Source organism: Aulostomus chinensis, chromosome 18, assembly GCF_037954235.1.
Source record: "Aulostomus chinensis isolate RoL2024-O1b breed Wild chromosome 18, RoL_Achi_v1.0, whole genome shotgun sequence".
Lineage (NCBI taxonomy): Eukaryota > Metazoa > Chordata > Actinopteri > Syngnathiformes > Aulostomidae > Aulostomus > Aulostomus chinensis.
In genome coordinates, this window is record NC_141337.1 from 18,615,001 (window position 1) to 18,640,000 (window position 25,000).

Genomic DNA, 25,000 nt, shown 5'->3' on the forward strand with positions numbered 1-25,000 from the left:
CCTCCTGCCATCATCTGACAACATGGCACCTATAACCCCAGAAACCTTAGAGGCAGCTGTAGGACCAGACACACACTTTGATAGCGTTTCTCCGATTAACCTTCATGAGCTTAGTACAATAATTTCCTCCTCTAAACCATCCACCTATCTCCTAGACCCCATCCAAACTAAGCTGCTTATAGACTCTCTACCCCTAGTTTGCACCTCTCTCTTAGATATGATCTATGTGTCTCTGTTACCTGGTTACATCCCACAGTCCTTTAAAGTTGCAGTAATTAAACCCCTTCTCAAAAAACAACTTTGGTCCCAGAAGTTTTAGCCAACAACAGACCACATCAAATATCAAATCTTCCTTTTCTCTTCAAAATTTTGGAGAAAGGAGTTACTAAACAACTCTGTGACTTTCTCCACACAAATGGCTTATTAGAGGATTTCCAGGTAGGATGACCTCCTACTAGCATCAGATGAGGGACTGGTCTCTGTGCTGATCTTATTAGATCTCAGCGCAGCTTTTGATACCATTGACCACCATATCCTTCTACAGAGACTGGAACATGTCATTGGCATTAAAGGAACTGCACTAAATTGGTTTAGGTCATATTTACGAGGTCAATCGTAGTTTGTACTCGCTAACGATAATCCCTTTGAAACCACTACAGTCAGTTATGGTGTTCCTCAAGTGTCTGTGCTTGGACCAGTACTGTTCAGTCTCTATTTGCTTCCACTAGGTCACATAATGAGGAAACACTCAATTAATTTTCACTGTTTTGCAGACGATACACAGTACTACTTATCAATGCATCCACAAGAAACAAATCAGCTGACTAAACTGGAGGCCTGTCTGAAGGACGTAAAAACACCCACAATTTCCTTTTATTAAACTCTGACAAAACTGAAGTTATTGTGCTGGGCTCAAAACACCTTAGAAACACCATATCTAATGAGATAGGTACCCTGAATGGCATCACGTGGACCCTTAGCACTACCGTAAGGAGCCTAGGGATTATCTTCGATCAGGATCTGTCCTTTAACTCCCACATTAAGCAAATCTCTAGGATTGCTTTCTTTCTTCTACGTCGCTGAGATCAGGGACATCCTGTCTGAAAAAGATGCAGAAAAACTTGTCCATCCCTTGGTCACTTCCAGGCTGGATTACTGCAATTCCCTACTATCAGGCTGCACCAGTGAGTCCCTAAAGACTCTCCAGCTGGTCCAAAACGATGCCGCCCCTGTGTTGACTAGAACTGGTAGAAGAAACCATGTCTCTCCAATACTGGCTTCGCTGCATTGGCTCCCTGTCAAATTCAGAATAGAATTCAAAATTCTCCTTCAAACATACAAAGTCCTCAACAATCAGGAGCCTTTATATTTGACAGAGCTCATAGTCCTCTATTACCCAGCCAGAACCCTTTGCTTCCAGGATGCAGGGTTACTTGTGGTTCCTAGAGTTTCTAAAATTAGAATGGGAGCCAGAGCCTTCAGCTGTCAGGCTCCCCTCCTGTGGAACCGTCTCCCAGTTTCGGTCCGGGATGCAGACACCCTCTCTATGTTTAAGAACAGACTTAAGACCTTCTGTTTTGATAAAGCTTGTAGATAGGTCTGGCTTAGGCTCGCTCTTACATATGCTACTATAGGCTTAGACTGCCAGGAGATGTCCCATGGTGCACTGGGCTTCTCTCTCCTCCTCTCTGTCCTCCTGTATGTGTTATACATAAATCATACTCATATGTGTGTTACTAACTCATCTTCTTCTCCGGAGCCTTTGGGCTCCCCACATCCCTGATCCAGAGGGCTGCTGAAGGAGGCTGCAGACCTGAAGAGGCTCAAGTGGCCACCTGTAGCACCACCCGCTCACGTCCCCGTCGGTCCATCCGTCTCTTACCTTTCTCTCCTTCTTGATCTCTCTCCCTCTCTTTCCTTCTGTATTTATGTCTTTCTCCATTATCTGTCCCCCCTCCCCTTGCTCGCTTTCCCTCAACTGGTCGAAGCAGAAGGCTGTCCCCAATGAGCCTGGATCTGCTTGACATTCCTGCCTGTTAAAACAAAGGTTTTTGTCGCTGCTGTTGCAAGATGTGCTTGGTTATAGAGATAAGCAAGCATAAGTGTGGTACTAGACCTGCTCTACTTGTAAAGTGTCATGAGATAACTTTTGTTGTGATTTGGCGATACAAAAATAAAATCGACTTGACTGGTGAACTTGGAGAGGAAGCAGAACTGAGAAGAGGTGATGAGGGATTTAGAAAGAGGAGAGATGGTGAGATGATCGAAGCTGAAGTTCAGATAAAAGAAGTAAAAAAGTAAAGAGTGAGGAAGGTAGAATCAATGTCGGAAATAATTGAGGAAGAGAAGAGGACAAAAAGATGAAAGGAAAGAAAAGGAAAAGGGAACAGGATGAGTGGTGGCAACATCACTTTACCAGACTATTTAACAAGTTAATGGTCTACTTAAGGCTTTATGAATGTATGTGTGGCCTCATAATCAAAATCATAATTTAAAATACTTGTAACAATAACAGCCAACTTAACATTAGTTAAAATAAGTGTGTTGGGCGTTATTTGAATAAAACAGGCCTTATGGAGCTGCTAAAAAGGACAATTCTTCACATCCCTAATACACATAAACTAAAACTAAATAATGGTATGCATAATACTTACGGATGAGCTTTCATTTCTATGTAGTTCTTGGGGATGAAGCCGTCTTTTCCATTTAGCTCTGCCTTATACCAATTCTGATCACACTCTTCATTTAATACCTGGTGTTGAAAAAAAAAATAAAGAGAGAAGAAAGGTCATTAATATTAGTGCAACAATATATGCTAATGATGACCAGCTGACCCTTTTAATTTACTTTGTCAAATTAATTTTTTATGTCTTTAGGGGATGCACACACACTGATGATAGCTAACCCCTTGGTCAATAGGAAATTAAAAAACGAAGCACAGAGTTTATCAGCAAACAAATATAATCTCATGTCTATAATTAAAAATTAAATCAAACAAAACTGCTTCTAATCAGTAAAAGGATACATCATTTAGAGTGTTATTATTAATCAATATCAGTATACCTTAGCAAAAGAGTGACATCTGGGAATATGTCTGATTGTCTTGCAGTGAAATGGTTTGGACTAGTGGTGCATCAATGTGTGTCTGAATCTATAAGCGCATGCTACTTCTGTGTGAGTGGGCTTATGAGATGGGAGAAAAACATTCATGCTCAAATGTATAGATATCTTTTATCCTTTGGGTTTATTTATGACCTAGGCAAATCAAACCTCTAGCAAATTGTTGTAATTGCAAGTGTTACCCAAGTTAATGTAGCAGAAATTTTAAATTTCATAACTGAATAGCATTAAGTAGCAGTATTCTCTTCAATATTATCAACCTCAGACACTTTCTCCTTTATCACTTTCACTGTGACAAAATCCCACTGTCAGTGGAGACAGAGCATAAAGAGGATACACAAAGTACCAACAAAAATGTTCAGATTGGTGCTGTGCAAGCTTCATATTTTCAATTCCCAATGTTGTGAAAACTGCATTTTTCCATACACTACTATACTTATATTATTGTACTCAGATCACAATACTGCATAATACACTGCTCAAAAAAATTAAAAGGAACACTTTGAAAACATCAGATCTCAATAGGAAGAAATCATGCTGGATATGGACTTGGTAATGTATTAGGAATGAAAGGATGTCACATCATTTGATGGAAATTATAAATTATCGACCTACAGTGCAATGAATTCAAAGACACCCCAAAAATTAAAGTGAAAAAATGATGCAGCAGGCTAGACCATTTTGCTGAAATTTCACTGTAGCAACTCAAAGTGGTAGTCATTTTTTTTATGGTCCCCATGACCTTATATGCATGCATATGAGGTCAACAGATGGTGTCCTGGGGTATCTCTTCCCAGATCTGGACCAGGGCATCACTGAGCTCCTGAACAGTCTGAGGTGCAACCTCTCGGCGTTGGATGAACTGAAACGCAATGTCCCAGAGGTGTTCTATTGGATTTAGGTCAGGTGTGTGGGGGCCAGTAAATGATATCAATTCCTTCATCCTCGAGAAACTGCCTGCATACTCTCGTCACCTGAGGCCAGGCACTGTCATACACCAGGAGGAACCCAGGACCCATTGCACCAGCGTAAGGTCTGACAATGGGTCCAAGGATTTCATCTCGATACCTAATGGCAGTCATGGTGCCGTTGTCTAGCCTGTAGAGGTCTGTGCGTCCCTTCATGGATATGCCTCCCCCGACCATTACTGACCCACCTCCAAACCAGTCATGCTGAACTATGTTACAGCCAGCATAACATTCTCCATGGCTACTCCAGACCCTTTCACATCTGTCACATGTGCTCAGGGTGAACCTGCTCTCATCTGTGAAAAGCACAGGGCGCCAGTGGCCGACCTGCCAATTCTGGTGTTCTAAGGCAAATGCCAATCCTTGTGATTCATTATCGAGAGATATGCTAACCACCACACAGACTCTGCAACAATGTGTTAAAAACGACACTGCTGTTATGACACTCTGCTTGTTAACAAAAGAACCAAACAATGCTCATGTAATATTGACACTGTGTGAATTCATACACATTCCCACACCAGAATCATTCTGCACCAGACAGGTGATCTGCAAAGTCCAATGTCAGGCCATTCTGGCTGCCCCTTTCACACAGATATCCATTTAGTGCCATAACTACAAGTTCTGCCAGGGTCGGATACACAATGATTTGACGGCAAATGGATTGCATCTGTATGGTACTTTTCTTTTGAGTGCTTTACAATTTTGTAAGTCTCCTCTTCTCTTACAGACAGACAGACACAGATGGGTTTGTCCCACTATTCTTCTCAGGACATTACATCGACCTCATTCATAGTGGACAGCTTAGCCCAAACTCTGAACACTAATTCTAACCCATCCATGCTTAATCCCTTACCTTGCATTAACCAGGACCTCAAAAATGATGTTTTGCCACATTAAGAATCCCCATGAGATTTAGAGGTCTGGATGAGGTTGTTGTTTGTACCATAAAAGGTTGCACTGCTCAGAGGTAGAGAAGCTGTCTCACAATTGAAGGGTCACTGGTTTGACACTCACGTCCCTCCAGTGACCATGTTGGTGTCCATCAATGTATTAATGGGTGAAGGAAATGACACTGTATAGCATTTTGTGTACTGCTAAGAATAAACTAAATATTGCCAAAAATATAAATTATATATAAATGAGGCCATTTACCAAAAAAGGTATCGAGAATCATGTAAATTCCTTAGTATAAGACTACCAAATTTCTGGTCCCGTGACATCCCTATAGGGTGTGGGGACTCAATAAGTGTATTTGCCTAACCTACCAGATCAGTGCAAAAAGTTCATGGTAGCTAACATTAAAGCACATGAATATGCCTCTCTCATTTAAAAATGAGAACAACAACAAAAAATAAAATACCATTGTAGTTCCGATCATAAACGATGCCAATACCAGCGGTGTTATTCCCCATTACCCACCAGGCAGCGTCCGGAAGACCAAAGGCTTTGGGTTCCGGGGGGAGTATGGTTGCAAAGCTGAAACTTAAAGGAATTGACGGAAGGGCACCACCAGGAGTGGAGGCCTCACCCGGCCAGGGCACGGAAAGGATTGACCGATTGATAGCTCTTTCTCAATTCTGTGGGTGTTGGTGCATGGCCGTTCTTTGTTGGTGACGTGATTTGTCTGGTTAATTCCGATAATAAATGAGACTATAAATGAGAGCATGCCAACTAGTTACGCAGCCCAGTATGGTCAGTGTCCAAGTTCATAGAGAGAAAAGTGGCGTTCAGCCACACAAGATTGAGCAATAACAGGTTTGTGATGCCCTTAGATGTCCGGGGCTGCACGCATGCCACAATGACTGGATCAGCAGTTATCTACCCTTCACCGAGAGGCGTGGGTAACGCCCTGAACGCCTCTTGTGATAGGGATTGGGGATTGCAATTATTTACCATGAACGAGGAATTTCCAGTAAGCGCAGGTCATATGCTCACGTTGAGAAAGAAGGGCACCGTTCCCTCTCTTCTTGCCTCTCCGTTTCCAAGGACGGCAAGTACTGGTCGGTACTTAACAAAAATAAAGAAACCTGTAAAGCCTGAATAGTCTAGAGTAGGAAAAGGATGGGGATACACTTGTGGCAGAAGTGAGCTGTCACTTGTTTGATACTTTGAGAAGCTGAATTCAAACCAAGGATCGGATTAATGTCACCCTCTGCCCCTCCCTGTCAGGCAGGATCCTGAACTGAAGAATGACTCAGTTTTATTCATTTGAATTTCATGAGTCAAGTAGAAAAAGTATTCTTGCCTTTGATCACACATCATTTACATAATTCTGTGGAAGAAGAGAAAAAGATGAAAACAAACATCACACTGACCTTTGATGGATATCACAGTCAATACATTTGTCTTTAATCCTTCTTTCTCTAGGTCCTCCCTCTTTTCTCACTTGGATATCATTATTTCCTCCCAGCCTTGCCCACGGCAGGTGTCAAAAAGCCCCATGCATGATCTAAGTAACCCAGGCCTGTTAGCTTCATTCAGTTAACAGAATGGCTCCTGTCACTTGCCTCTCCCAGCTGCTAACCTTGCTCAAGATTATCATTACAAGAGGAGGGAGTTGCCTGAAAGCCCTGGTAGTTAGAAATCATTGATGGGGAAAGGGGGATGTCTGGATACATAGCCACATGAAGTAAAGTCTACATCTAAATATTGAGGTAAAGCTCAATACACAGGCTTTTTTATTTTACCCATGACTGTCACAAAAAACTAGAAGCTAGCTATCTTTGTCACCTATCAAGAAAAAAAATGGAGGTCTTCAGGAATTACTTTCAGTTGGGCAAGTTGTAATAGTTCTTTCATACCAACTAGCACTGGATCTATTGTATACTGTCAGAAAACAAAGACAATATCCAAAAGGACACCAGCAATATAAACAGCTGCTCACATGACTTCAGAATTTGCAGTGTCAGAACTATTTGAAAATTGCGTTTCCATCTCCCATTTTGCCCTTTGACTCTTTTTTATGAAAAAGGCCAGGGTAAAAACCTTTCTTAAGTTTTGTTTTCAAATGTTGTCATTTTTGTCGACCATCTCCAAAGCGATAGCTCAAAATGCTCATCAAAAATGCTGATGGAAGCCTCACTCGTATGGCACCACCTGGGTCAATTCTAAACGAGCCTCTGACTCTTTTGATGCACCAAGCTATCCTTAGGAACAAGCACTTAAAAGTAATATTTCAGCAAATTCAATGTATAGCCTAAAATGTAGCTATCCATGTGACAAATCAATATTATGATTGACCAAAACTGATTGTTGCCTGCAGACAACCAATGATAAACATGGCAACACATGATTGGGGCTTGGTGCATCAGGGTTGCCATAAGTTTGACTGATTCCACAAATTCCAACTAACCTCCTTGACACACCCCACCCCTTTACCAACAAGTTTTAAAGGTGTTCCAAGTATTGCACACCTATATCAGGTATAACATTTGATTGAACCAAATCATGTCTGAGTTGTTGCCCACATACTGCTGACTCACAGGAAAAGCTCCCTTGGAGAAACTAGCACAGTGCCTGGGGCTGACAGTCACGACCTGCATGTGATGGTGTGAGTGACTGATTTTTTTGATCTATGTACTCTGGAGTAAAGCAGAGCCAAGGAACCAAGCTTGCTGCACAGTGTGTGTGCCTTGGGGCTGCTTCAGTAATGCTGAGTGATAGGAAAGGGGTGTGTGCGAAGTTAGACCATTTCCTCACTGTCTCACTCACTCACTGTCTCACTTTTCAACTGACATACCGAAAAACAAGACAGAGAGAGTAGGAGTAGAAAATGTGCTCCTTTGCAGTACTGTGGGTGGCAAGCATTCAGAGATGCCAACGGTCCACTTTGACAAATTGAACTCTCATGGAAAGCAGGATGAATTTCGGATATATTATTCATCTGTAAGGGCCAGTGTCCATGGATAAACAGAAAGCTGTAAATGATTTAGCCTAGAACCAGGGTTTTCAAAGTCTGTCTGAAAGACTGTGGGCCTCCCCTTGGTCAAAGCTGGAAATCCCTTAACCCCTTCTAACATTATGTAATCATTTTGTTTCTCAAGGGTTTTTGGGATGTATTATGATATTTTAGCCTATGGTGAACTAAATATTTAGCCAAGCTAGTCCAGTGGTTCTCAAACTTTTTCTGTCATTCCCCACCACGCAATTTTTTTTGACAAAATAGGTCAATAAAGTTAAACATGGCCTATTAAAAATTACAAACATTCCTTTAGTTTTTCAGAACTAGAAAAAATGAAATAAAATGTGTTTCATCCCTGTCAAATATCTCTCCATTTTAAAAACAGACCTGACAACAGTTGCTATGAAAGAGGTTTAAAGCGCGCTTTGGTTCCGACGTCCAAACATTAGTTCCCCCCCTCCCCTTTTCCCCCCGGTGAGGGGGGGAACTAATGTTTGGACGTCGGGTGAGCTCAACATGATGAAACTGTTGAGGTTGGGGTATCTCAACTGATGACTGAGGGGTTAGTTAGGCCCTTGGTTTGACCTAAAGTCAGAGTACACCAAATCCATGAAAAAGTAAAGAAAACCAAACGAACAAAAAACAAAACAAAACAAAAAAACTAAAATACCCCCAAAACTACTACATCTCTTGTTCAAATGTTTAATCAGATTGCATACATTTAGGCTGTTCTACATGAGGTCCTTTATTGACTTTCATTCACTGAGCCTCCCTTAAAACTATCTGCACCTGCTAGGATAACTGCCTCACACTTTGAAACCATCTGGCCTAGGGATGTGCAATATTACAATATACATCATAGTATGATATAAAAATGTCAAAAGATACAAACCTCTACCGTACTTGTCACAGAAGCTGCAGAACTGCTTTATGGAAGTATTTTACATTGTTTATAAAACAGATGTTTAGTTATAGCATTTCAGATTCTATGTTCATATAATCAGTTCTTTTTATTGGCTGCAATGGATCTTTCCATAGCTTAGAATTGCATTGGATTGCCTTTTCTTCTTATCTGTGACTGTTCTGCTGCTCAATGTGACAAATAAAAAGGAAAATAAAAAGAGGAGAGAAAGTGCCAGTCATTTGTATTTCGTTCAGAGGACTATTATAGCAGTGATGTTGTTAGGTACGAGTCCTGCGTCCCTGATGCATTGAAATATGTAAGGACGCAGTAAAATCACTATCTGCACGTCCCAGGGACACACCTCATTTTTCCCATGAAAAACCATACATTGTGAACAACAACTTGTGTTTAAAATCACAGTAAGAAGCAAAAGAAACCTTGCCGTCAGCGGACCTGACGAGCGCTGTTTCCACCCTTTGCGCATTAACTCAGCGCAGACATGATCCCCTTGAGTACAGTATCGCGACATGCTAGTTTAGCCGCTACAACAACTACCGCGGATTTCATTTCAAAAATTAAAGATACAAACTTCTTAGTAGTAAATAAATTCACGTTTCAACTGTTATATGCTGTGTTCACTCGATGTTTTAACGCAGGGGTCGGCAACCTTTAACACTCAAAGAGCCATTTCGACCCAGTTTCAACGGAAAAGACAACACTGGGAGCCGCCGCAAAGTAATTTCCTGACTATAAGCCGCACCAGCGAAATTTAGGTAAAAAACAAATGTGTACATATACAAGTCGCACTGGACTGTAAGCCGCAGGTGTTTTAATGTTTAATTACCATATGTAAGGGTTCGTTCACAGAGGGGATTGTCAGGAAAGAGATGGCTGTTTGGGGAAGCTTCCGATTTGTTAACATTTCCTACAAACAACAAGTTGCATTTATGCATAACTTATAATAATAGTACGGAACATGTACCGCGCTGTGTAAACTGTACTGTATCACGACACATCGTGTTTCAGACACACAAACTTTCACAGCATTCGAAACGTGTGTAGAAACAAACGGTGCGCTCTCCGCGCACGTACCATAAACAAAGCTTACAGCGCTTGACGAGGCAATGCCTAATTAATAGGGCTGCAACCAACGACTATTTTGAGAGTCGACTAGTCACCGACTATTGAAACGATTAGTCAACTAATCGGATAATTATTAATTTTTTCTTAAATAAAGCACTAAGTTGATTAATTATGTGGCAAATGAAAATAAACGCAAGAAAGATGGGTACAATGAAAAAAATTTTTTTTTTATTGAACGTACTGTGGATTCGTACAAAAATCAAATAAAAATGTCCTGTCTAAAACCAATTAGGCCCAGTGCTTGGTCAGTAGAGACATAAATCCATAAATTAATAAACCTCTGTCCATTTTTTTAGGTACAGGCAAATAAATAATAAATCAAAATCAAGTAAACATTTTTTATAGCGAGAATACGCTTATAAAATGTACAATGTGTGTCCTAAAAACAGTACTGGCTTGAATGTTACTTGAATCTCACCAGGGCGAGTCAGACTCCGTTTCGTTCAACTGCCCGACGTGCTTTCTCTTCAAATGTTCCTGCATCACCGAGGTACTGCCATGACACGCACGGTCTGCTTTGCAAACTTTGCTAGTAGTCTTTTTATTCGCCGTATCCAGGCTAAAATGCTCCCAAACTTTAGAAGTTTTGGTGCGCATACCTGATGTTGACGCCGCGTTCCTGTATGTTACCGCTCAGAGACAGAGACGCTACTGCGCATGAGCGACTCTCGGCAGAGACTATAATCAAGTGAGAGGCCTCACTATGTTGGAAAAACGCATCTGGCGACAACAGTCCACGATGGAACTCATTGTCGACAATGTCGACTAATCGTTGCAGCCCTTTAAGTGTTTTTTAAAAGTGCCTGTAACACAGCAGTAGGCCTAAAGGTGCAGTAACGTCTGTTTAAAATATAATCAGCCTTCCAGAAACCGCCAGCCGCACCGTTGTATAAGCCGCAGCGTTCAAAGCAGGGTGAAAAAGTAGTGGCTTATAGTCCAGAAATAATTGTATTTTAATATTTCAAGATCACAATAATCTTGCAATTTACAACTACAATCAAACAAAAGAGCAAACACAAAGAAAATACTTTGTTCAGATATTGCGCAGTTTTGGTGTCGCTGGGCTTTCCATGCATGCCGGCTGCCTGCTGACACGTCGAGTGCTGTCAAACGTCTCTGAAGAAGGCGAATGCTGATCACCGAAATTGCACAAGGTCTGAAGAAAGCAGTTAAAAACTTTGACTTAATAATAATAATAATAATAATAATAATAATAATAATGCTTAATAATAAACATGCTACACGTTTTTGAGACAAATAACATACACTTCAATCGGACACTTATAATTTATTTTCCCAATTCACGCAGAGCCGCAACATAAGGATGAAAGAGCCGCATGCGGCTCCGGAGCCGCGGGTTGTCGACCCCTGGTTTAATGTCTTGGGGACGTGCTCTAACGAAATAAATAAAAAATATTCCGGTGGTGGCTGTGTGGCAATAAAAAAAAAAAAAAAAAAAAACTCTGAATGGCGAAAAAAACATTTTGAACATACCTGCTAATTATAGCCATATCTTACCATACCACCATTGAGAGAGTTTAACATCACAATTTAAGAAATAGAAGAATATATGAAATAGAAAGAAATACATTTTTTAATTGGGGACCCATTGAATTTCCCAGGGACCCACTCAAATCACCACCTGTGGGTCATGGGGACTCACTATATTGAAAACCTATCAACATCTGATTATAGTAATCATGAGACATGGTATATTCTCAAAATTATTTTCTGAGTATTTACAGAAACATACTCTACCACCCAGCTTGACAACTGTGGCATTTTTTCATGGCTCTCACACCAGTGCCAATGGTTATAGTATGAGGCAGTTTTACAGCCTCAGATTGAGGTTGAGTCTATAGGTGTGCAAATAAATTAGTAGTATGCACTTCTGGCTCTGGCACACATCTTTTGCATATGGACAGCAGCTGTACACACAGCTGAGAAGCAAACTCCAGCAGATGAAGAAACACTCAGCGATGTGACCATGAGAAAACTGTATGTCTCTGCTGCTCGCTTAATACCAAGTAGCAAAGCTACAATTCAGAGTGTAAATTTGTCACCTTGTTACAGTGGAGGTTAAAATGTGTAAGGTACCAAGCCTGACATGGCATTTGGTTTTCACTCGCATCTGGTCACTCCCCTGTGATGAATTATAGCAATAGATCCACAAGATTCCTGACTGGATATCAGACTCATAGAGCTCAGGGATGAATTAAGTGCGCTCAGGCTCAGAGCAATGTGAAAGCAGGGGAGGGGGGGGGGGGGTGATTCTGCACTGTACAAGGCAACTTCGCCAAGTTTGTGTGTGCTCTACAACTTTGCTGTCGGCGTGGCTTCTTACTGACGTGCTGCGACAAAACTCCTCTAATCCCCTCTGCCATTGGATCAGCCATCTCTATTAAACAATTGAATGATCTCAAAGTAGAGCCAATTGCCAGCAGCCACTGTTCACGCTTAAATAATAAGTCTGTTGCAGACAGTTTGGCAGAAACCACAGTGTACAATTGGCAATCAGATCATTAATTAGCAAATTAATGGACATTTCATAATTGTTTTTTCAATCATAAGATGTTGTAAAAAATAACTGGTATAATTTGCACCCCGTGCACTTAAAGAAGCAGTTTCTAGTGGAGTGGCATGTCCCACCGCACAAAAAGTAGTCCATCCTTCAATATGACCCACTTAATTTACCGTCAACCGTGTTTCTTTTACATCACCCACACTCCTCAGTTTTTAAATATGAAACTCTTTTGTTCACGATCTTGCAACCACTGCAGCGAACATGACCCTTCTCATGCTGCCACACCTGTATTTTACACCTATTAACCTGCCATTTACGAAGACTGGCATGGTGCGTTAGTGGTGAAGCTTGATGCAGTTTAACAGCCTCGGAGGGATGGTGAGTCTGTGGGTGTGCAAATAATTTAGTCATCATCACATTAAACAGGCACACATCTTTTTGCAGATAGGCTGCATTGTGTCCATAGGCTCATCTTCTGTATAAACTAAAATAATCCAAAAGGGGAGACTTGCTATTTTTCTTCACCACTAACTCGACTTCTCGGTCTGCCAAACTTACTGCCCGTCACATACGTAATTCCCTTTACCCCTCAAGCAATTATATCAGGATTTTGTCACCCAAAAAATTATCCAGTCACTGACCAAAGTTAATAAATGTGATCAGCAGGGGTCACAATAGACTGTTGGCCTAAGCTATGATTCGCCAAAATGTTTATGTGAATTTACTGTGAGATTAAAATGAGACCTGTTTTTGGTACAGGGCGTACTCCCACTTAATGCTGCCTGTTGCAGAAACTTGAATTATAATCACTTCATATGCTTTCACGAAGCAATTTCTATAGCCTTTAGGTGTACGTGAAAATGCTTGAGGCTTCTTTCTGTATGTAGGAGCTCGGTCTAACACGAAAACCAGCAAGCATGAAAGCCAGCTCACACCTTTGTTGCAGTTTAAAATGTGTTTACATACACTCTAATTGCTTATGCCTCAACGATGTTGATGGGAGAACACAGAAAGGCCACTGTTCCAGGTTTCTGAAAGTCAAGCAGTCAATAAGTGGGGCATCACACATGACCATTCTGGTTCGGTTTCATGACAAACATCAAGGGGATTGTTCTATGTAAGTAGAAAACCACAGAACGAGCACAAACTGCAAGCTTGGTGTGCAGGGTGCGACGATTGCTTCAATCATCGTTGATTATGGGAAATACAAACCAAACATAAAAATGTTGTGATTCAATATACGCAGAGATAATTTTGTACCAAAGAACCCAAATTTCACAGTTTCACATGAAAACAACTTTTTTTTTTTATGTGGATGGCCCATTAGCTCTACCCACGCTGAGAAAGTATAAGGGCCCAAGCTAAATGATGAAGGATATAAATGAATAATAAATGACAGCAAAATGCAGTTACTTGTAACTATGCTTCTTCATGTCATTTCATCTCAATGTGTCCTTGTGTTTTGCTGTAATTTGCAGGCATGACCCCCCCCCCCCAAAAAAAACACAATACAAATCCAAATGTGGGCTTACCCACCCAATGAGAAGAACCCAAGAGTGAAGCAGAACCACAAACAGCAGGATCTCACGTATATTCTGCTTCGTCTATGATTTTCAGATCATGTCCAGTCTGCTTCAAATCCCATATTTTGTTGTGTGGATGCAATTAAAAAAAACATAACGTGTGTATCATCCTGCCTTTGCTAAAAATAAGATTTCTTTCATAGCTCTGCTTTATAACATATGTTTATCCAGTTGTTATATAGTTTATTCCAAATGCACATGACTTGGATTTAACAACAGGTTTCATAAACTGGGATGCACAATTTTGAAAAACACATCTAATTGTGATTACTTTGACTGATACTGCAATGGTGATATAATTATTGATTTAACTTGAAATGTTAACTTTTTCAACATTCTCATTTACAACAATTTGCCCTGCAATCTATGTTCTAACAGACCAGTTTCTGATAAAGAAATTTGCTTCACAACGATGGGCCCAAACACTGATGTAGAAAGTAAAATACTAGTGTTTTATGTCTTCCTTGAGCAGTGACTTTGTATCACAAGATTAACCTAGTCTGGTGAACTAAATTGCTACTATTTATGGAGTAAACGACTCCTGTTGGGGTATAAAACCTACTGAAAATGGATGGATTTTCAACGTCATCCCTAGAAACTGAAATAATGGCAGGAAAAGCAAAACTAAATATTTGCTGGGGTGGCAGTTTTAAACCATAGCTAGAGAAGACAGCCACAGAAATGTATCACTGACTGCGATCCATCTCTGTTCCAAGCCAACGCAGCATTGTACTATTGCACATCTGTGGATGACATGCATTCCCTCCCTCTTTCTCTGTCTCACAGAAGATTTTTTTGTCTTTTTAATCTGATTGAGCCACAATAGTCGAAGATTTTCTATTTGAGAGCCTAAGGTCCATGCCAGGGATTATCTCCTCCACAGCTGCCACTGCAGACCCTTTGTGACTCACTGCGCCTCTCTCTCACACTAGATTATTATTGCACCTCTACCCACAAAACCATGCATGTCTGAGAACTGGCAAGGCTGTCATTCACGCAAGTATTAATTCCATATACACTAACAAACCATAACATTGAACAAAACGTACACTGTAATACTGTAGAATTCCATGTGAGGAATGGCGCCATTGACTATTAGCTTCATGTGTGATCTTGTTCCCAGTTTTGTTGTCCCCTGAGATTTCCTTAAAACGGATGTGAAGAAACAAATTAAATGGATGGATTTCTTTTCTTTTGTCACCTCATGTTTGTTTATTTAGCAAAAAAGGTAGAAGTTGCAGTTGTCATTTCTGCATCTTATGATCATAATTTTCTTCAAAGGCTCAACCTCTTTACACCAGAGCAGAGCAAACAGATTTTTGGGGTGTTTGATTTTGACAAGGTATAAGTGATTACCATAAGAAGATTAGATTCTAATCCTTACTTTCCTTTTCCTGGTCACCTAAACAATCTTTTGTATGACAATAAGCATGTTGAGAGAGATGCTCAAGCAGTCTATTGCATACTGTGAAGAAAAGACCCACTCACTAAACATCACCCAACAGGAAACGGAACTAGTATAGGAGAGAAATAGAGACAGACAGTGGAGGCAGAGAAAATATGATGCTAAATAAACCACATCTGTACAGTGCTCATGGGATTGAAATAAATCAGAGGCAGGGATTACCCTGTAGCATGAGTTAATCTGAAATAGTGGCAGGCCAGCAAGTGAGAAAGGCAGACAAGCTAAAGCTTCGTCAGAACCTCAGAGGGCAAAGGTCTGTTGGGTTTGCCACCAATTTTAATAGAGCTTCCTTCTGCTGTCTACTTGCAACACCAATGCTCTAACAGGTTATTTGTTAAATCTGCAATGAAAATGAAAAGTCAATACACTGAAGCTAAGAAGTTGAAATACATATTTTAATAAAGTGTGATGGCAGTGGTGACCCCTGTTGTGGCACCAGGTCTTACTGATAGGACAAGTACATTGGCGGTTTTCATTCACCTGGCTTTACGTTGATTTTGAAAGAAAATGTTGCAATCATAACATAATGACATCGCATTAGCCATTGAACAGCTTTCACAATTATTACTGGCTTACAGGTGTTCTTTTTTAAGTATAGATTACAGCATTATTTAATATTCAATGCTCCCTAGTCTGAAAACCAAAACACAGAACTGTAAAAGACTAAGGATGGGAGGGAGTAATGTTTCCCAACTCAAGTGATGACAGGGGAGGGGGGGGGGATTGATTCCTTGCGGAGGGAGAACCATTTTTACAACACATCTTAAAATACACAGCAGCAGGGAAGGGCAATACATCCAAAGGATATAGTCAATCAAAACAGTCAAATACCAATTGATGTACAGAAATTATTCATACTTAACAAAACATTGTAGGATGAACATTAATTAAGCCTAAACAGCAACAACTATCAAAAGTGATATTCCCCTCTCAAATGAGGGATGTAAAATAAACCTGTCACATTCATAGCTTTAAAAAAAAAAAACTGTAATAGTTATAAAGCATTGCAGCTAGAGTTGGGTAGCAAACTCTGTATCTTTAAAGGAAATGCTTGAACCATGTGCAGACTACCAAATCACTCAAAATCAATGAGAACCTGAACACCTCATGGTGAGAGTGAAAGAATGGGGCAGAAGGGAGAGCAAGGATTTCTAATTTGTTTTGAGCACAACACACTGAGAGAGCATGCTTACATCCCACCATGCAGCATTGCAGCATTATCAACAGAGAGCAACAACAGGGAGTTGAAAGTGGTTGACCTAGGGATGTCCCGATTCTTTTTTTTTTGGCGCCTGATCTGATTCTTAACTACTGAGTGTCGATATTGATCTGCTCTGATATGCTAATAAACAGTTGCATAGTGCACACTTCAAGTAGACCAGGTTACTTTACATCAAATTTGACCAATGCACCAATGACCAATGCATGTACGTTACAATTGAATATCTAATAGGATTGTCCACATCAACCAATTAACCGACCACTTGCATTTTAGATTAATGTTATCAGCTAAATGTCTAAAAACCAATTAACTGACTATTAGCATTTTAGGTTAATGTTATCAGCTAAATGGCTCAAATTTGTTTCACTATAGAATCATAAAAGCTACATTTCAATCAGTTCAGTTACCAAATGATGCAAGAATAATTTAGAATTACAGAGTGCATTTCAAGATAAAAAGCCAATTTCTACAAGTGATAAACAGGGTATATGCCATAGTCACAGTAATGCCATGATATTGATCCTGATAGAATAACTACCCATAAAAAGCTAATGACCCAAAAGGAGTAGGACCTACTGCATGGCAGGTACTGTCCCATCATATACAATATTAGTGCTTTTGACGGGTGATAATCTAATCTGAAACAGCACCACCAGGGCACATCAGTGTCATTGGGTAGCAGGTTTTCTCTGCAGTCAATGAACAGAATTCCCACAGAAGTACTGTATAGTATTTTGACAAGATGCAATTTCTGAATGAAAACAAAGAGACAAGCTGGTTGGTATAATGAAGGAGGGCTCAGGTAGGACTGACTGCAACCTGTCAGCTGTTCTGATAGCCAAGGCAGGTGTTTTTGTGTCAGGATCAGTGTTTGTTTTGGTTTGAGTACTGCAGACCAGGTTATTTACCAAGTTATTTATTATTTTACTTGATAAATCGTTACTTCATATTTTCCTACATGAGAGGTCATGGCTTTGATGTTGGTATTACAGAAGCACCACATTTAATTTCCTCATTCACAGCAGCTTTGAAACTGTCTGATGTGTATGAATCTTCCCACTCCCTTGTTGCTTGGATTGCGATGTGCTTGTTATGCAACCTGGCCCAGGGATGACTGTCTGCTCTTGCTGTGCTCCCTGTTTACAATACCTGTGTGAATGTAGACTGAATACAGGTGTTGCAAAACATGGTTCGGACTCATTTCCTGCCAGATCCAATTCCTTGAAAATGTCTGGATCTGCCCAATACTCAATTATTGAGATTGAACTGAGACATTGCTTGGTGGAAAACTTTTCAAAAATTGATCGAGACAATGCTCACTTTAACCTTTGCTTCGATAACCTGAATAGGTTAGTGTGGACACAGAATGTTTTCACAGAATTCACACCAAAACTGCATTCAGTAAATTAGGCGACAGCCTGTAAATGTGGTCACAATCAGGCCTGGGGTTGCAATGGGGTGGGGGTGAAAACCCAGACTGATAAGCTTTTTTGCTTTGTTTTGACAAATAGCGGAACAAAAAGGCAAGCCACTAGTATGACTGACCTCCTTTGCTCACAGCAGGGAGGCCGCAGAGTTGGATCAGGACAAACCAGTGTTGGAGAAGCAATGAGCTACCAGTCTCAGAAAGACAGAGGAAGAGATTACACTGATTCCTGTAAATGAAGGCTTGTAATTAAAATAATGCTTGAGGCCATGACCACATGAGGAACATCCCTCATAGGGCAGAGTCTAGGGAGTAGCTTTTAAAACACAAACACAAAACCCACACACACTGCATCTCTGAACCCGGGGTTCTAAGTCACTGGTTCTCAAATGGGGGTACGCGGAGGTACTCCAGGGGGTACGCGAAGCTTTACAATTTTTTAAAAAAAAAAGCAGTAATCCTAATAATAAGTAAGTCTTGAGAAACAATTATATTATAAAAAGTTTGATAAAATAAAAATGTATGTTCATACACTGAATTCTATTTTCAGTATTAAATTTTAATATCCTTAAATAAACAGACTCTCTGCAAACCAAGTTAGTTTGACCCATTGATCCAGCATCACTTGTCAATAACCTGCCGTTTCCATGACGATGCGCTGCAACGATGGAGATGTGGCTAAAGCGCAGCAATGCTGCTGAAAATACGGAGAAACAAGTGGAAAAAGAAGGCAAACCAGAGCCGACGAAGTACCGAAAATGGGCACCAATGGCACTGTTTTTTTTTTGCAGGGAGAAATTAGCCAAGGCTAGCAGATCATTGATATAAGTTGTTTAGCTTTAATAAATCAGACACTGATGGCACAGCACTGTACCTCTTAATTTTCTACCAAAAATGATTTGTGTGTGTCAGGGGATACTTGACTAAAAAATATTTCAAAGGGGGTTCATCACTGAAAAAGTTTGAGAACCACTGTCTAAGCAGCAGAGGTGCCAACATGATCAACGGCAAACTCTTATTTTCTGGATTGCTCATGGAAATACATTTACTGTTCGCCTTGGATATTTAACAGTTCTGTATTCAAATAGATAATCCAATTATCTTAATGTGAGGTTGTATGAGACATTGAGGACATAAATATATTTTAGATGGGTGAACTCGTTAGTGGCTAAAAAACATGTTTGTGCTAGTTCTCATACCATAGCAGCACCTTACCAAGCCTCCTTGTGCTGAATCACGCCGATTCTCCAGACAGAGGTTGAGCTGACCATTACCTAAGGCAGGTGAGGTACTGACTGGACATCAGTGTCTTGCACAACCCAAAATCAAAATAACCAAACTATCCCTATAATAACCAAGGCTGTTTGTATAGCAGCTGGTTTAGACAGACGGGATATAATTATGATGCAACTCAATATAGAGTCAATATGCACTGATAAAAATAGCGACAGTACATATGCCAAGTGAGTCTGGGAGAGCATTTTATGTTCAAGCTAGACCGTCTGCCTTGCAGTTGTAGTACCACAGACCATGTAGTTTCATTCAAGTACAAAGACATTTTTCATTCATTTCATATTGGTCCCTCTGACATCGGTGAAAGAAAAGGGGCAAATCACTTTTACTCTAAAACAGGACAAAATTTAATCAAAGACAGTTTTCATCCATTTCTCTCCTATTTTCCTCTCCTATTCTCCTATGAGTCCAGGGGTAGGTCTAGATAAGTTTGTACTTCTTCCGACCCCCTTTCGAACATGAGCAACAATATTTCCCTTTGTATTGTTTTGATGTTTGCTTGTATTATGCTCTTTCCTTATTTTCTTAATTTTATTGTTTACATTTTCAAAATAAAGACAATCAATTTTACACTTCTGTGAACCAAAGACTTGGGAAAAACAGCTTCAAGAATCCAAGGTCCCATGAGTATGGGTGTTTTCACTGGAGATTTGAAGAGTTAAAAAAAAAGAATTGGATTCACATTTCAGGTTTTAGCAGAATTATCTCCTTTTACATTGTTCCGAAAGCCATCTAACACCAGCTCTGAAAACTTTAACATGATTTGAGTATCACATTGTCTGCAATCACCTTTACAGCTGAATTTAAGAATATCATTTCAAAATAGAGAAAATGCCCTTAAATACCTGTAATCCTCTGCAGATTAAACAGTGACATTGATTGACTTACATGTGGCATTTTAATATTCTTGTTAGTGCAACTAAACTATGATATCAGTGTGTACACAAAAACAAACTGATTCGCCGTTATATTGGATTCCCCTGATCATGAAAATACACTCTTTTGCACTTGCACGGATGCATTCAGACCCATCTTTACTTCAACCTCTTCATGTGACACAACACAGACAGCAAATCTGAGTTTATAGGTGCAGCTCATTATTAATGCATTTCTATTTGGTTTTAAAGTACAGACAATCGATACGGCTGGGTATTGATATTTGTGCCCCTATCAGTTCCTGTTCACAGTTCAGAATGCTAATCATCACACTGCATATCCTTATGAGTCAAGTATCTTAACTACACTATTTTTCACATCTACCCATTTTTAACCTATTTTTCAATAATTTCCTTTGCAGAGTGGCAATTACTAAGTAAGATGCCACACAAGACGATGTTTAAATACAGCTGTGAGCATATTCATGGCACATAAGTGGGAAGTGATGCAGAGATGGGAATAAGTAAGACCTAATTACAGCTCCTCTGACTCACTCTGGTGCAGAGAGGAAGAATAGTGAGAAACATGGCAGAAAGAGCCAGAGAAGAGTGAAGAACAATGCATGGACAGAAAACTGATCATGATAGATGAATAGCAAGAAACAGCAACATTAGCTGTGAGGTTGAGCAAGAGGGAGAGAGAGCAAGAGAAGACAGAGGCCCACTTTGAAGAATCATACTCCTTGTGATCAGCTTAGGAAAACTCCTCAAGGGCAAACAACATAAAATGAGGGCAAGTCTTTATCAGAGCAGCCAAACTAGCTATGTTTTACCATTTAGAGTGCACTGCCCTCCATTATTGGTGGCTGGCTAGCTAAATGCCTTTTCCTCTGAAAGAGAAAGTTGTTCTTTTATTCCCATGCTCCAAAGCTTTACTGTTTCCATTAAAAGGAACATCCAATCCACATCTCAAGTGCTCCTGATAGATTATTTCATCGTTTTCCTTCCATTAAAGAATCAAATAAAGACAATGCATAAAGTTTAAATGTGAACTTGAACACACACACGGACCAATTATTGATGCCTCGTTCCATTACTGATGGACTACAGTATCACTGGTGGCCTACAGTCATCACCTCCAGGCCCTCTACCGTCATAATTTAAAGGCCTTCTGTCTTTGAAAATTGGACTGTGCTCCCTCAGAGTTGCTGTAAAGCAGGAGTGTTTTCTTGTGCTGCACTTGTGGGAGAGAGGGGAAAAAAACAAAGTGCAGCTACTGCTCATTGCATTAACATAACTTTTCCATGTCCTGTTCGCAAAACCAAGAGTAGGGATGGGTATTGTTAGAATTCCATCAATACCAATACTTTTCAACCCCAATAGTTTGGTGTACCAAAGTATAGGCAGTTGGTGCACATCTTTCAAACAAGCCCCTACTGACTTTCTTAGGATAGTTAGTGGGTTTGCTTCAAGTTTAACACATTGAAGTTACAGACATATGGTGTGACAAACCCATTTAAACCTGTTTAAATATGACAGTTGATCTGCTGTCTTCCTTCCCTCGAAATGTTTCTGGGCTGAGTTGTACAGCTGGATATTGCTGTCAGAGAGACCAAAAGCGGTGAGATGATGAGCAAGTCTGCTTTTCTGCATTGGGACAACTAAGCAAGATAGAGGGCAGGGTAAAAAAAAAAAAAAAAGCAGAGAAGGTTCCTGCAAACGCACTCTCCTTCATTACTAAGCGAAGGCAATATTTGCAGTTTCTACATGTCTTGCCACCGGAACTATGAACATCAGCATGCTGGTAGGGCATCACAAGCAGATAAGGGCATCTATGCGTCCTTTTATAAAGCAGTCCATGTTTCACCTCTTAGATCTTACTACTCTTTGATTTGATATTTATTGGAAATCACTCAACAAAAGGCAGATTAAGTACAACACCCCCCCCCCCCCAAAAAAAAACACCTGTGCAAATCCATTGCACCTAAACTTTATGCAGGTACTGTCAAGGTAAAGTAAAGATAAAGTCAAGCTTTCACAAGTTTCAATTTGGTTTGACAGTTGAAATTTTAATACCCTAGATTGTGATCTATTTACCTTAATAGTGCTGCCAAAGATTGACCAAAGATTGTTTTGGATATCAAAAACATAGGTTGATTAAATACTATCATACTAAATTACTGACAAAACATGATTTTTCTCCTGCTACTGACAGAACAATGAATACTTGGTAGACAGAAGGGCCGTAGCCCCTTTTACACATCCTGCTCAATACAGGAATACTGTGTCACGAAAGAGTGACATATTGTTGCTGGCCAGCTCAAAAGTTAGCATTCACCATGGGTTCCATCCACCAAAAGCCAATGGGATTGTTACTTTGGATTACTGCAGATAATAAACTGGGTTGAACAAAAATTAGTGCGACAGATGTGTAACATTGTAACTGGAGCAGAATGCAGCTGTACCCAGTGGAAATTCAGGTTCAGTGTGGAAGTTCTTCACTGTTAGTTATGAGGACATAAAGCTCACAACTTAAACGTAAAACATGTCAAGCAAAAATAAATGGTGAGGGAGCCACAATGAAGAACAAACCTAATCAGAAACTTAAAACTCCATCAGCTCATTGAACCTGCGCAGTGTGAGGAAGCTAACAAAGGGAGAGTGGCTAAGGCTTGGACACAAATCTCAGAGCCAAGCACAAGCCAGGCACCTTTCCCTTTCTTCATTGGCTACTGCATTCAATTTTTTGTTTAACAAGTAGAAAAAAATATTAGACAGCTGGATATACAACAACCCATTTTAAGTAGAATTTTATTTAGTCTTCTTTCCAGTAAGAGACTACTTCATTTATTTATTGTAAGAGTTGTTATAAGAAGGAAAGATACAATAACCTAGTGCAATATGGAGGAAACGGTAAGAGTAATATTTTCTATGATTATGTGAGTACAAGTTTCCACTGAAGAAAGATTGATTTTATGTTATTATATTCTGTCAAGTATGGTCCTTAGATGAAAAATCAGAATCTGAAAAAAAAATCAGATATGGCATTCACACACACACACACACACACACACACACACACACACACACACACACACACACACACAGAGGCAGGAACTTAACTCAACTTTGTCTCCATGGACTAAAAACTCAAGAAAATGGCTGCCAATCAGTGCCTAAGCAAATGTGACCTGCACATTCACATACACACATGCAAACCTGTCACTCAAGTGACATCATATAACCCTATCGCAGTGAAACTGGGTGAACCTCCGATGTACTGCCCAACAAGAAACATAGAAGGGATCAATTGACCATGCAACTCCACATTTGAACTGCGGTGGTGCTTCACACTGACAAGAAGTCCAAAGACAACTGCATCTGATCTGCATTGTAATATGAAAGCAATTGAAAATCTAAAAAAAAAAAAAAAAAAAAAAAAAAGGATTTAGATTTGGCTTAAACTCTCCTGAGCAAGTCTAATGACAGTTTGAGTAAGTACGCCTTCTTTTAAGTAAGTCATCACAAAGCAGCATTGATACAACTGTTACTTCATGTAGTTCCACGATTGACAAGGGAAACCCTATAGTCTTGTGAATAAAACAATGCTGGAGCAATTATTAAAGTGAACGGGGGAGGGAAACAGGCTGAAAAAATGATGGTTAGAAAAAAAATGAGATATGGAACATCAGAGTGTTGGGTTCTTGCTAAAAAGCGTTTAACTTGCCAAGTGGCTGGACAAGCTTGTTAAGAAAGCTGGCTCAGTGCTAGGCAGGAGACTGATCCACTAAAAACTGTGGAGAGGGGTACATTAAGCATACTAAATGCCATTATAGCCAACAAAAGGCACCCCCTCAACAATCTCTTGGAGGGACAAAGGAGCAGCTACAGCAGTTGGCTGCGCTCACCGCGCTGCAAAACAGAACGTTTTAGAAAATCCTTTGTTCCCACTGCAATAAGACTGTTCAACACCTCCTGAGTCTCAGTCTCAATCCAACTTGTACTGTGCTGTGATGTTTTCAAGCAAATTTTTAAAAAATTTTTAAATCTCTATTTATGCACTTAAATTATTTATCTATTCCATGTCTATTACCCCTTTCACACTGAAAAACGTGTGTCAACAAGGGTTTTTGTACCCGCATTTGCTCGGCATTAGGGCACATACAAGACATCAACAAGAAGACTGATCTTATGGCAGAGGCCAAAACTTTATTGAGAGATGAGTGAGCAGCTCTTGCAGCGCAGCCCAGTCTGATTTTTTAAATTACTTTATTTTTTCCCAGAGCTTCCACAATGACAGCCTGACAGGCTGCACAGTGACTAAATCGGAATCCGACAAGGTCGCGTGAAACCTGAGAAAACGTGGGTTGCCTTTTTCACACTGCAGGCGAGCCGAGCTGAGCCAAGCCGAGCCGCTAAACACCCAGGTCGCTTGGCAAGTCAGTCGACGTGGGTCGAAATGCAGAGTTGGCCCTTTCAGAGTGCCCAAACACCGATGTTCACCCGCATTTTGATGCGGTGTGAAAGGGGCTTAATTTTATGCTAGTGTATGAATGACGATGAGTTTAAGTGT

General features: G+C 40.2%; 1 protein-coding gene across 1 annotated transcript in view; it reads right to left on the bottom strand.

The window, feature by feature from the left end:
- Nucleotides 1–25,000, bottom strand: part of grb2b (growth factor receptor-bound protein 2b) — a 61,094-nt gene that overhangs the window by 15,514 nt on the left and 20,580 nt on the right. Inside the window, exon 3 of the mRNA XM_086184441.1 lies at nt 2,655–2,752. Coding sequence (XP_086040567.1) covers nt 2,655–2,752 — 98 coding nt within the window. The remainder of the gene's footprint in view (nt 1–2,654; nt 2,753–25,000) is intronic.